The sequence below is a fragment of the Coenobita brevimanus genome, chromosome 106 (genome assembly GCF_032717465.1).
Source record: "Coenobita brevimanus isolate Jiangsu-jjx chromosome 106, ASM3271746v2, whole genome shotgun sequence".
NCBI classification, from domain to species: domain Eukaryota; kingdom Metazoa; phylum Arthropoda; class Malacostraca; order Decapoda; family Coenobitidae; genus Coenobita; species Coenobita brevimanus.
In genome coordinates, this window is record NC_137059.1 from 1,492,501 (window position 1) to 1,506,766 (window position 14,266).

Below are 14,266 nucleotides of genomic sequence, written 5' to 3' on the forward strand. Positions count from 1 at the left end.
CAAGAATATACTAACGGAGCAGAGGAATAAATCGCTTAGGAAGAGGTGTTAGTGAGCTTTCTTTATCGACATAGACTGCACGAATAACACACAAGAATGTAGTAACGGAGCAGAGGAATAAATCGCTTAGGAAGAGGTGTTAGTGAGCTTTCTTTCGTATCGACATAGACTGTAGGAATAACACATAAGAATATACTAACGGAGCAGAGGAATAAATCGGTTAGGAAGAGGTGTTAGTGAGCTTTCTTTATCGACATAGACTGCACGAATAACACACAAGAATATAGTAACGGAGCAGAGGAATAAATCGCTTAGGAAGAGGTGCTAGTGAGCTTTCTTTCGTATCGACATAGACTGTAGGAATAACGCACAAGAATATAGTAACAGAGCAGAGAAATAAATCGGTAAGGAAGAGGTGTTAGTGTGATTTCTTTCTTCATATCTACATAGACTGCATGCATGACACCCAAGAATAGAGTAACGAAGAAGAGAAATAAATCGGTAAGGAAGAGGTGTTAGGGAGCATTCCAAATCTTCTATGTCACTCCAGTAAAAATGAAGAATTGGAAGTTATCTGGACCAGGAAGCCAGCGTGTGCCAGACCAAGGGGTAGGCAGTGACGTCATTCCCTAGACACATCAAACCCTGTCTTCTTTAACTCTGTCTTTCCGAAGATATATAATAAATTTTGCTCGAACTATTGAATGATTGATTTAGGAAGGATTTGAGTAGGATCCTGTCTTTCTCTGTCTGTCTGTCTGTCTGTCTGTCTGGGTGTTTGCATGGATGGAATATTGGTCCACACGAGCTGGTTATGTATGTGCATATGTATGTATGTGAGTGTATGTGTGTATGTCTGTGTGTATATATGTGTGTATGTATGTGTGTATGTATGTATGTATAGAATGGGAGCTTGACGTAGGGAAAGTACCAGGGTGTGTGTGGAGAGTGAGTTTGACAGGTGAGGCACGGAAGAGTGAGGCAGGGTGTAGGTGAAGCAAGATACAGGTGAGGCAAGATACAGATGAGGATGGGTAAGTCTGGGTGTAGGTGAGGCAGGGTGAGGCAGGATGCAGGTGAGGCAGGGTAGAGTGAGGCAGGATGTAGGTGAGGCAGGGTGAGGCAGGGTACAGGTGAGGCAGGGTGAAGCAGGTAAATCATTAGCTCCTCCACGCTCTATTTTTGGCATTCGTCACCACACTTCCCCTTCTCTCCCTTCCCCTACCTCCTCCATACCTCCCCGACTTTCTCTCTCCCCTTCCCTCCTCCATCTCTCCTCCAAATTCCTTCTCTCTCCTCCCTCTCCTTCATTCCTTTCCCAACTTCCTCTTCCTCCTCATCAACCTCTTTCCCATCCTCTCACCTTCACTCATTACTTCCTTTTTCTTAAGCTTTCCCTTCATTTACCTCCTCATCACCCCTACCTCTTCAGTATCCCCTTCTTACCCCTATCCTTCCATCCTCATAGCCTCATTCCCCTTTCCATTCTTCCCTCATTTCCCCCTTCCCCTCACCACTTTATTTCCATTTTCCCTTTCCTTTTCCCTCACCTTCCTGTTTTTCTACCTTCAGGGGGCGACCGGAGCTGCAGTGGTATAATCATTTTGCTTTCATCTGACAAAACGGGGCAAATCCATAAGCCTGAATACTAAGTCGTGATTGTGTAAAATTCAACCAGTCTTAGCTGTGAGGTAGGAATGAGTCTCCTTGGTTACCAGTCAAATCAACCCTTCAATCTGACTTCACTTAGCCATCGACTGAGCTGAAAGTGGCTTGGGATCATCGTTAGATTGATATGTTACGGTAGACAGGTGCAGAGTGACAGGTGTGTAGTGGGTAGCAGGTGTGGTAGACAGGTGTGGGAGACGTGTGGGAGGCAGGTGTGATAAAATGGTATTGTTGTGAAGTGTAATGAGCAGATGTGGTAAGAAGATGGACAAGTGTGGAGAAGGTGACCAGTATGGAGTGGCAGATGTGGTAGAGGTGTGGTAGACAGGTGTGGCAGACAGGTGTGGACCAGTGGACAGGTGTATAAGGACTCCATCTCCCCTAGGCACACCTGGATCAAGAGATGTTTACGCACGTGGGCCACACTTACCTAGAGTGTCATGCCAACAATGTCACACCCGCACACTTCCCATTTAGACACGCTCTTTACTGTTGGTACACACACACACACACACACACACACACACACACACACACACACACACACACACACACACACACACACACACACACAATTTTAGTTACTCTCACACCTCTCCTCACCCAGCCACCCATACACCCACACACACACGCACACCAGCCCACTCACTCACTCACTCACTCACTCATTCACACACACACACACACACACACACACACACACACACACACACACACACACACACACACACACACACACACACACACACACACGGTGACTATATGTTTGGTATACAAATCCGGTACGAACATGTTTATTTATAGGGCATGAAAGGCAAAACTCGACCTCGTTTAAAACAGATGGAAAAAGGGACAGAAAAAGCACCAACCACCAAAAAAAACTCGTAAACAGCAGGTCAGTCTCATATTTCCCCCTTGAACCGTAGGGGTCCGGGGCTAGGCTACTAAGGTCCGGTAAAGTTATGTTATCGAGGAACTTCCAGATTGAAGAAATGGATAGAGCCCTTTTTAAACCTCCTTTACTTGAAGAGGTCTTTCGTAAATTTACAAAAAAAGATGCCTAGGTGTAGCAAAAATACACGAAAAGTATTACGTCGTCTATGTTAGTAGTAGCAGTAGTAGTAATGGTAGTAGTAGTAGTTGTGGTAGTGGTAGATCCAACTCGAGACTCATCTGAACGTGAACCCAGTCGACTGCAGGCTAAAGTTATCCTTCTCCTGCAATTCACCATCCTTATTTAGGGCGACAGGGAATAAACTGAAGGACGTTTTTATAACCAGGCAGCGGAGCCACCCAGTCATATCAGTGCCATCACGTGAAGGCGTCCCTCTCCAGCCTCACCCTCGTAGTGAAGGAGCCATTTGCTAAACACGATGGATTTTCTGTTTAATCTACAAATCTGGCGAGGGAGGCTTGATTATTTACCTGGTTTAAAAGGTAAAAGCCGATCCATTAAAAAGATGGGAAAAAGACTGAAAAAACCGCGACTTAAAAACCAGTGTGCCAGATGGTGAGAGGGTGGAGACAGGAAGAAATGTGTGTGTGTGTGTGTGTGTGTGTGTGTGTGTGTGTGTGTGTGTGTGTGTGCAGAGGGTAGGGAGGTCTCGGGAGTATCTAAAATGCGTGTGTGTGTGTGTGTGTGTGTGTGTGTGTGTGTATGTGTGTGTGTGCAGAGGGCAGGGGGGTCTCGGGAGTAACTAAAGTGTGTGTGTGTGTGTGTGTGTGTGTGTGTGTGTGTGTGTGTGTGTGTGTGTGTGTGTGTGTGTGTGTGTGTGTGTGTGTGTGTGTGTGTGTGTGTGTGTGTGTGTGTGTGTGTGTGTGCGCGAGGGTAGGGAGGTCTCGGGAGTATCTAAAATGCGTGTGTGTGTGTGTGTGTGTGTGTGTGTGTGTGTGTATGTGTGTGTGTGCAGAGGGCAGGGGGGTCTCGGGAGTAACTAAAGTGTGTGTGTGTGTGTATGTGTGTGTGTGCAGAGGGCAGGGGGGTCTCGGGAGTAACTAAAGTGTGTGTGTGTGTGTGTGTGTGTGTGTGTCTAAAGAGGGACGCAGGGAGGTAAGGGAAATAACTAAGAATTTTTGGGGAAATGTGGACTGCGAGGGCTAGGCGTCATGTGGGTGAAGGTGGGGGTACACTAATCGCCCCTGGGGAGGAACTGGGGATTTGGGGGAGGAATATAAGCGTCTGGGGAGATCTAGGCATCAGGAGGGGAGGGGAAGGTGGGGAGAAGTGGGGGAAAGAAATCGTTTGGGGGGAAAGCTGAGGGATTTTAGGGAAATTTCAGCGTCTGATGGGGAGGGGAAGGCTGGAAAGTGGGTGAAATTAATCCTCCTGGGGAAGAAGTTGGTGAGTTTATGGGGAGATTTATCACTTGAGGGAAAACATATCTATCCATCTATTGCCAGACGCCTTAATCCCGTAAGGGGTGGCCACAAACAAATCGCCTCCATGTCGCCCTGCTCCCCTCCATGTCATTGCCCTGCTCCCAGCTCACACCCCCTCTCTCAAAAATAATAATAATGATAAAATAATCCTTGTCTCTCATCGCCATCTGCCTTATGGACGGTGGGATGTAGCTTAAACCATTTCCCATCGTCACAAGTCTTTTAACACTGACCTTTATAAATCTGACTCGTATAAACCTTCGCGTCTAGAGAGGAGAGTAAAGAGGGGTGTGTTGGGAGGGAGGGAGGGAAAGTAATTGCTTAAAGTGGCGTCTGTCTGTCCATCTGTCTATCTATCTGTCAGTTTCTCTGTTTACCCATCTATCTATTTATCTCTCTCTCTGTCTATCTATCTGTCTGTCTATCTATCTATCTATCTATCTGTCTCCAGATCCTTTAATCCAGGAAGGACTAACTAAAAACTATTCTTCTCCATGTCACCCTGTTCTCCGCCTTCAAGTTGCCCTTTCGCCAACTCACACCACCTTCTTTCGTAAACTTTTCCGCCCCATCCCTCCACCTCGTCCTCGGTCTTCCCCTCCCTCTCTCTCTCTCCACATCACTGGCTAGATCCAGACTATTTTATTCAATTAAGGGAATTTTTAGTAGTAGTAGTAGTAATTGTGGTAGTAGTAGTGGTAGTTGTAGTTGTAGTAGTAGTAGTGGTAGAGTTAGGTTGAAATGAAAACTTGAACCCGGTGGACTGCTGGCTGAAGTGTTCCTCCTCCTGTAGTCCACTACCCTTTCGAGGGGATAGGGAGGGAGTTGAGGGGGTTCTGTATAACCAGGCAGCTCCACCGCCCTATTATATTAGTGCCACCACGTGAAGGCGTCCCTCACAGCATCAATTTACCCCATTCGAGACAGCTTTCAACCCTCTGACCTCTGGAAATCCCCTGAGCTGAGGAAAACCGTCTCATAGCTAAGATGAAAATAACTTCAATCGTCCATACAAGGAAAAAGGATTCACTGTCTGTCTTCAAGAACCCCTTGCAGTTGATAGGCATTTTTATAAGCCTTATTTTGATCGTGTTTGCTGTTTCGTTTGGTCGGATACGAAGCTTCGAACACTTTTGTAGGAAGAGCATGTGGGAATTTAAATACTGCCCTTTCGTGTCTCAGTATGGCTTCTGGACTCCCAGGCAAACAGTCATGGATTTTAAGTAGCATAGATCTTAATTTTGAGGTGAAATTGTCCACAGATATTTCTCATAGTTTACCATGGAGTTTAGTTTCGTTTTGAGCTTGCCTTTTATATACCTTTTTTTTTTTTAAGCTTCCCTTGCATATTTTTTTCTCAGGTAGGTGTCTTAATCAATGCCATTCAGTTTATTTTTCATCCATAGTTTTCTTGTATTTCTTTCATGCAATATAAGTTTTTGTTTCATTCGCCTTATATATTAAATGGGGTTGAAATCACATGCAGAAAATCCCAGCCATTTTGTTTAATAATATAATCTCATCTCATACAGATCCATACATACATTTTTTAAAGACGACTGTAGTACACAAGGAACCAAGATGTGAACACTATCTACTTAAAAATCTTTTCCTTATTATTATTTTTTTTTTCAAGAATGGTGAATTGGTCAGCACTAACAGTTAAAAAAGATAACTGAAAGTGAAATTAATTATGGAAAATAAAAAAGCGGGGTTGTTTTTCAGACCCGTAGCTCAAAATTAAACCCCATTTGGAAAGTTGGAAAGAAAGATGGAACCCACACGCGACCCTTTGGAACACCGCGTCAGTCCGGATGGAGTTAGGGATGATAGTTTTCTTTGAGTTACTTTTGATAGTCCATGCGTCCTCGAAGATTTCTCCATAATAGTTACTACCCGGGCTGTTCCATAGATAGTTTTGATGGTTTTGGTTGTGTGTCTGACTCTGTGGGTTGCCTTGTCTCGATCAGGTTGGAAGTTTCGAGAGAAGTAGTAAGATAAAATGGAGTGCTCCTCTTGAACGCATGTCTTCCATTTTCCTTTTCTGTCCTTGTTTGAACTCATTTTCCCTCCTTTTCCCTCCTTGTGTACTACATAAATTAACCATTCTTAAAGATGAGAGAACTAATAACACAGATACACAAGAGAAATATATAAAGGGAAGGGATGGAAGTACAGTATTAGTCTAAAAAGGAATCTAGGGATAATACCCATACTGGCAGTATTATAAAGGGGGACTCTCTGAAGTAGCTATGACAACAGAGGCTTAGTGGTGGTGATGTTGAAACCCAGGATGAGCTACGACTCTCTGATGCAGCTTTGACAACAGAGATTTCGTGGTGTTTGGATCCCAGGATGAGCTACGGGTACTGATGAAAGAAAGTCACTGGCGGTAGTCCTTTAGTAGATCAGTTGACGGGGGTGGTGGGGCTGTAGAAAAAAGACAGATAGATAATTAGCTTGGACGATAGATAAATAGACACAGGTATTCCAGTATTCCAATATTGCTCAAATCAGTGTGCAGGTGCGTTGTTGTGGCTTCATGTGTGTGAGTGTGTGTGTGTGTGTGTGTGTGTGTGTGTGTGTGTGTGTGTGTGTGTGTGTGTGTGTGTGTGTGTGTGTTTGAAAGCTGGGAAAACTGAGGCTGCGTTGGCTGTGATTTCATTTTTTTTTCCTACAACTTTTCGTGGACTGTTTTTCGTATTTGTCATTTTATTTATGTATTTTTTGAAGCTGAGAGGGAAGAGTAAGCTGATGGTGCTATATGTCAATCTAGCTTGCTTTTAATACTTACTCTGACGTTAGCCTGGAACTTAGAGCTGTGGAAATAGAAGATGAAGTTGATATTAGTTTTGTGGGTGGTGTCATGCACTCCTTAACTATTCCTGAAGTACTTTGACACAGACACCAAACTACAAAGACTCTAGACACAGGTAATCTACAATAGGAAGCTATCTAATGAAGAGATTGATTGGTTTTTGCACAGGTAGGCTACCATAGAAAGTCCGCTATTGAAGAGACTCGTAATTCTTGCACAGAGTTGAAAATTGAAAAGTATAGAGATAGGGTACACAATTTTAAGAGGAAAAGCTAAAATCGGTGAAAAATGCTAAGATTGGTGAAAGACAAAGCTAATATTAGTGAGGAAGCGAGTCGTGCAACAGGCAAGCAACGGGAAAACGAAAGTTAGTCATAGCAGAGTTAAAGAAATTAAAGAAGACAGTGTTATGTGTTGATGGTGTGGTTTTTGTGTGTTATTGAGGGTAGGTTAGCGTAGTTATGGTTGAGTCTTTATTTGTATTTATTGGTTTTCTTTATAGCATTTAAGAGCTTCGAGTTATTGTGTGTGTTATATATGTATACTATTGTTATATACATATGTTTACAGATATGCATATATATTTTCATCCAGCATTTTACTGTGCGTTAAATAAAATTATAAGTGTGTTAAGATGTGATATGTATGTAGTGGCTGTGATATATAGTGCTATGCGGTGCTGGCGGTGTTAGCGGTGTGAGGTGCGTGTGTTATCGTCGCATTCTGAGTGGTCTAGAAGATTTCGTAACACCTCTCCCTTAGCGATTTATTCCACATTTTGGTATTTTCTTGTATGTTACTGAAATACGTCGGCACAATAACCCAGTAAAATCATACCAAAGAATACCAAGATGTGACAGGCAGACTAAATCACTAAGGAAGCTGTGCTACTGCCATGGTGCCAAGAATACAGGCGTTAATCCTGGCCTCACCTCCATGGGTCCAAGAGATCCAGCGCGGCCCTTCGCCTTGGCCTTGTTGGCCACCTGCTCAGCGTTGTCAGCTCGCTCCTCAGCTTCCTCCAGCTCCTGCTGGGCCTTGCGGAACTTGGCCAAGTTCAGAGCTGCGATTTCCTCAGCCTCCTCGATCTGGCGCTTGTAGGTCTTGATCTTCTGCTGCAGTTTGTCCACCAGGTCCTGCATCCTCTCGTGGTTCTTCTTGTCCTCGTCCGACTGGAAGGTGAGCTCCTTGATGCGCCTCTCGCACTTCCTCAGGTTCTTCTGGGCGTCAGCGTGGCGACGGGCTTCGTCATCCAACTGAGACTCCAGCTCGCGGACGCGGCCCTCCAGCTTGGCCAGAGCCTTCTTGGTGGCCTTCATGGCATTGCCTTCCACCTCCTCCAGACGCACCTGCAGCTCCTTGACGGACACCTCCAGGGCCTTCCTCATCTTCTCCTGGGTCTGGGCGTGTTCCTGCTCAGCACGGAGCTCGTCAGCTAGGCGGGCGGCGTCTACCATGGCCTTCTTGGCTTTCTCCTCAGAGTTCTTGGCTTCGTTCAGCATCTCGTCAAGATCAGCCTGGCGAATGGGAAAAACATGGCATATAGAATACCTGGAAGCGAAGTGAATGTTATGTGTCACGTCAGCGGTATACCAATGTACACAGTATTTTATGCAATCGTCAGTAATGCATTGGTCAGTACTTACATGTAGGGTCTGCATCTCCCCTTCGAGTTTCCTCTTAGCCAAGGTGAGAGAGCCGTTCTGGGCCGTGAGCTCGTTGACGTGGTCGGTGGCCTCAGCCAGTTCAGCCTCAGCCTGGCGGCGGCCGCGGTCTGACTGCTCCAGGAGTGTGCGGGACTCTTCCAGTTCGCCGTGCAGGGCATTGGCGCGGCGCTCAGCGATGCCGTACTGTTCACGGTACTCAGAAGCCAGACGCTGCTCCTCCTCCACACGGGTCTGCAGGTCCTTCATCTCGCCCTGCAGCTTCTTGATGTGCTTCTGCAGGTCAGCGTTGGCCTTGTTGGAGTGGTCCAGGGCGATCTCAAGCTCGTTGATGTCGGACTCCAGTTTCTTTTTCATGCGAAGTGCCTCAGCCTTGCCCTTAGCCTCAGCCTCCAGTGACGCCTGCATGGAGTCGATGGCACGCTGGTGGCATTTGCTGGCAGGGAAGAAAATGGAAGCAGGATGTTAAATTGGCTGAATTTCGGTACAGTAATTGCAGATGTATAAAAGATTTTAACTATATTTGCCACAACAGATAACTACATCACTTACCGAGTGTTGTCAAACTCCTCTTCCTTCTCCTGGATTCGCCTGTCGATTTCCTGCCTAACCTGGCTGAGCTCAAGCTGTGCCCGGAGCACCTTGTTCTCCTCCTGCTCAAGGGCGGCCTCAGCCTCCTCCAGAGCGGCCTGAAGTTCTTCCTTCTCGACTTCCAAGCGCTTGCGGTTCTTCTCGACCTCGTGAAGTGACCTGCCTCCCTCACCGATCTGGTCCATGAGGTCCTTGATCTCGTCAGCGAGGTTCTTGTTCTCACGGCGTACGGAGTCCAGCTGTTCAAGGTTTTCCTCGTAGGCAGCCTTGACGCGGAAGAGTTCAGTGGAGTAGTTGCGGCATTCCTTCTGTGAGGCGTCCAGCTCAGCAGCCAGATCATCAACCTTCATCTTCCATTCAGAGATGATCTTGTCGAAGTTCTTCTGTTTCTTCTCGGCAGCGTTGGCCAAGGTCTGGGCACGCTCAACCTCGATCTGCATGTCCTCCAGCTCGGTGGCGATGCGCTGTCTGGTCTTCTCCAAGTTCATGTTCTTTACGTTCAGTTGTTCAATCTGCTGTTCTGCTTCTTCGAGACGAGCCGCCAGCTTCAACCGCGCTGCCTCAAGTTCCTCAGCCCTTGCAACACCCTCGGACTCGTACTTCGCCCTCCACATCTGAGCCTCGGCGTTGGACTTGGAGAGTTGGCGCTGGAGGTCGGCCTTGGCTTCACCCTCCTCGTCAAGTTGTTCTCGGAGGCCATCGATGTCGTGCTCAAGGTTGCGGAACTTTCCAAGGATGGTTGCGCGTTCCTGAAGAGAAGGAACGTAACATAAGGCAGTTGTAAAGGAATTCAGAAGTAGTATAAGGCACCTCTCACCTTCCAGATCCCATGTTTATTGATTACCTACACTGTTTTCAGGATGGGCAAGCTTACTAAGTCATCTAAGTACAAAGCTTACAATCCTTGTCCTACTTCTGCGAGGTCCAAAGCTTAAGATTTCCAATATTACTTTCGTGAGATCCAAAAGCTTATTCATTTACTCACCCTCCTCTCGTCATTGGCAAGCTCCCTTTCCTAAAGCATGAGGTCTAAAGCTTACGTTTCCTATCCTAGATTTGATTTCCAGTGCTAAAAATCCTATTCTGTTTCCACAAACCTCAAAAGCTTATCCATGTACCCACCCTGCTCTCGTCATCGGCAAGCTTCCTCTGGTCATCAAGCTGGTTGGAGAGGGACAGCTTGAGTTTGGAGAGCTGGCCAATCTGACTCTCAGCCTCCTCGATCTGCCGCAAGAGGTCAGTGTTCTCGACGGCAAGTTTCTTCTTAGCGGCGTCGAAGTCATTGAGGGTGCGGTTGGCTTCATCGAGCTTGGACTGGATCTCGTTGGCCTGGTGCTGCAGCTGCTTATTCATCTTCTCAGCAGCGGCCTAGTGGAGACGTGGGTGGATTAGAGGTGGAAGTGGGGTTAGAGAGTGGGTTAGTGGTAAGGCAGGTGGGTGGTAAGGTTAGGTGGAAGTGGGGTTAGAGAGTGGTTTAGGGGTTAGGTTATGGAGAGGTGGAAGTGGAGTTAGAGAGTGGGTTAGTGGTAGGGTAGGTGGGTGGTAAGGTTGGGTGGAAGTGGGGTTAGAGAGTGAGCTAGTGGTTGGGTTAGATTAGCTGAGGTTTAGTTGTAGAGGTGGGTGGATGTGAGGGGGAGAAGGTCTGAGGTGTGGGTGGGTGAATTAGAAGTGGGAATGGGTGGAACAGAGGTTGAATGAATTAGTGGTCGATTAGGTTGGGGGTGAGGTGTATGTTAGAGGTGTATAAGGTGAGGTTAACTTTAGGTATCTTTGACAGAGGCTGAATTAGAAGCTTCAGGGGAATTATAAGTAGAGATAGGGGTGGATGAAAGGGTGCTCAGGTGGGTTAAAGAATGCTGAGGTATTGTCATTATCTTTCAAACCAGGTAATACTATAAATTAATTCACCTGATGGGTTTAGGTTTAAGATATAGTGTTCAGTTACTTTAAAAATTACTGATAATCATTCATGTATAGAGATTTAGGCTTATTAGTTCATGTATATAGGAAATGCAATGCTGAATGTGTCAAGAAACCAAGATCAAATTATTTTCTAGGAGGCATCGAAAAGATCATTGTTTATTATACATAGATGGATTAGACTGTTCATAATTCAACAGACACAGTGTACAGGCAGATCAGACGAGAAAAAAGCGAGACGAAGAAGAGAAAAGAGAGGAGAGGAACGTGTAAGAATTAATAATACACCATGGTTAAATAGATAAGGGAATTTGTAAACATGGTAACAGGTCCCACACGAAAGGTAAAAAAAAATATGGTTGTGGTAGACAGAGAAGCGACGAAGTGTTAGGTGACGAAAGCTTCACTCACCAGACACTTTCACGATCACACCTCCCTTGCTCAAAGTTGCTCGACAGTCTCTAACCTCTAAGTTGTTGCGCTTAGACTGGACTGGACATGGATTTTTTTTCTAGAATCTAACAGTCGTGACGCTTAATCACTTCAGTACGACAGCGCCTTGACTGGAAATGTTGGGTAGAGGATAGAGAGACAGGTTAAAGCTTCATTTCTTTATAAGGGAAAGTAAAGAATTCAAGCTTTACTCTGTGTGTTTCTCTCGTCCAACATTTCCTCTTGTCGCAATGGATCTTTTACAGCGCCTCGCTTCTTTATTTACTTCTCTGCTATCTCCAGACGATTTTATTCAGCTTAGGAGGGACTTTTCGAGCTGGAGAGGGTTGATATGGCCTTCAGGAACCCCTTCTGAGTGAGAGGGCTTTTTCCAAGTTGAGTAAAATCGTCTGGAGGTAGCAAGAGTGTGGTAAAATCAGACGACATAATAATGAAGGGATTTAAGTTCTTTGGTTTGAGAGCGTGTTTTCAAATTTACGCTTATTGATACCAGACGATATATTTAGCGTAAAACCCCCTGGTGCTGAGGGGGTTAATGAAGGCTATATTTAACCCCTCTAGTGTGAAAAGCCTACCAATAGCTTGCTAAAATCGTCAAGAGATAGCAGAAGTAGCAGTGTTCTCGGGCTGAAGTGGTTAATATGAGGGGACAACTTCATAGGTACAACTATTTCAAGATTATTCCTGTTCACAAGATGGACATGACGATGGTTCTTAACATGGGGTACAGTTCACGGTGGTACAATTGTTCACGAAGCCGTATTCTCGTTGGCATGGGAGACTCCCTAGCCCGTCTTCCTTAGCGATTTATTTTGCATATTACACCAGCTCTCCTAAACGGAATACATTTGTCTGGCAGAAGCAACAGTAAAATAATTAAGACCATGTTGTAGGAAATAAGGTGTAATATGCATAATAAATCACCATGAAGATGATTTTTAAAAGTCTCCTATGACCACGAAAACACGATATATATATATATAATGACAAATTTTTCCATAAGCTCATCTATACATGGCGCTTGACACGATTCTAATTATAGGGTCGTTTCCACAGTCGTTGATCTTTTATAACAAGGGAAGCCGTCATCTTTTTGTGACCAGTTCCATAGACATTTTAGGTGGTGATGTAGACGAAAGCAGCAACCATTAGAGCACAAGCAATATTAAAAACGCTCTCCTGGATTCTTTACTGAGCTCCATACCTCTCACTGAAGCTTACTGTGATGGGAAATCTTTTTAGGTGCAATCAGATCATCAAGCCTTATTGGAAAGGCTCCCATGGAATTATTTGAGTTCCTAATCTCCCCATTAAAGCTTATCATGCTGGGGACTTAATTATGGGATTTTATTAGATCGTTTATCATGGAATCCTTCGCGAAATCCACCCTCCCCAGTGAAGCTTATCATGTGGGAAATTCAAGACGAGATGAAGAGGGGATCAAGCTGAGGTGTAAACAACTCGACTGTGGAGGCGACCCCATCATAGCTTTTGTTGTGCTACTATCAAACCTGCGTAGAATTTCGTCACTTTTTTTACCTTCTCTGCAGCCATACTATCAGTGGCAAACTTCAGATCATCAGACTGAGCCTTCAACTGATCCTTATCCTTTTCAAGCCTGTTAGAATAGTTTGTGTTAGCGGAGTAGAGAGAGGAGGCAAAAATGATTAAACTGAAGATGTCGTGAGTGTGTTTAGTAATGACATGGATTTTTGGGAGAGAAATAGCCTCTTCGTGATCGAACTGAAACAGAGGTGGGCAGTCATCAGCCATAGCTCTGTGCTCGCCCTCTACCCCCCCACCCCACCCCCACCCATCTAGGAACACAAGAGGCACTGGCAGGTTGGAGTAACTGCAGGCCCTCTTGTGGGAAAAAGAAAAATGAGTGTCTCTGAATGTGCAACTATTTATTTTCTAACCAATCAAGGACCTTTGTTGGCAGTTCAAAGCTTGTCTAGCCTGCACGGGTAACGGTGTCATTGCCAACTGTTTCTCGTGCGGTAGAACAAAGCTTCAAACGCCACCTTAACATAGGACAAAAGGTCATTCCTAGGTGTAGATCCCTGCCTTCAACTTCCCTCCAGTCCCCTCCAGCCAGCAGAGGATGAGCACAAACTATGGTCCGTACTGGTAAATCACACGTTTCTTCTATTTCAGTAATTTCGAGGCCTCACTTGCCCAGAAATTCGTGCATTACAGGAAAGAGAAGAAACGTTGGGTTGGGTCATTACAGGTGCACTGGCGCCTTCACTGGCATGACGTGTTGTTATTCTTGCTACCCCCAGACGATTTTATTCAGCATAGGAGAGACTTTTCGAGCTGGAGGAGGGTTAGATGCAGCCTTCACTAACCCCTCCACCACTTGGGGAGGTCGCTCAGGCTGAATAAAATCGTCTGGTAGTAGAAGGAACATGAGGTCCGAATTCTGAGTGGCCTAGGAGACTGTAGCGCCTTTTCCTTGGCGATTTAGTTTGCGTATTACATCTTCATATTCTTTTGTAAGTATTGTTTGCATCAGTAACAAACAGGAGAATATTGAAGGTGCAGAATAAATTGCTTAGAAAGATGTGCTAGGAGAACTCCAAGGCCCCCTAGAATACGTCTCCCCATCCCACGTCATGTGTCTGAAGGTGTTAGTGTGTGAGGATGTGTAAGTGAGGCTGGTGAGGGTGTGTGAGACTAGTGAGGGTGTGTAAGTGAGGCTGGTGTGAGGCTGGTGTGTGAGTGAGGCTGGGGTGGGGGGGTGTGAGTGAGGCTGGTGTGGGGGGGGGTG

General features: G+C 45.6%; 1 protein-coding gene across 5 annotated transcripts in view; it reads right to left on the reverse strand.

The window, feature by feature from the left end:
- Positions 1-5,536: 5,536 nt before the first annotated feature.
- LOC145416451 (myosin heavy chain, muscle-like) overlaps positions 5,537-14,266 on the reverse strand; it is a 72,858-nt gene continuing 64,128 nt past the window's right edge. For 4 of the 5 annotated variants that reach the window (XM_080285404.1, XM_080285406.1, XM_080285405.1 and 1 more), the window contains exons 21-25: positions 10,243-10,488; positions 9,082-9,869; positions 8,512-8,965; positions 7,798-8,382; positions 5,537-6,477 (exon numbers count right to left, since the gene is read on the reverse strand). In XM_080285404.1, the coding sequence (XP_080141530.1) occupies positions 6,448-6,477; positions 7,798-8,382; positions 8,512-8,965; positions 9,082-9,869; positions 10,243-10,488 (2,103 nt within the window). In that variant the 3' untranslated portion in view covers positions 5,537-6,447. Of the gene's footprint in view, positions 6,478-6,841; positions 6,867-7,797; positions 8,383-8,511; positions 8,966-9,081; positions 9,870-10,242; positions 10,489-14,266 lie in introns of all 5 variants that reach the window. The other variant, XM_080285409.1, reaches the window with a different exon arrangement.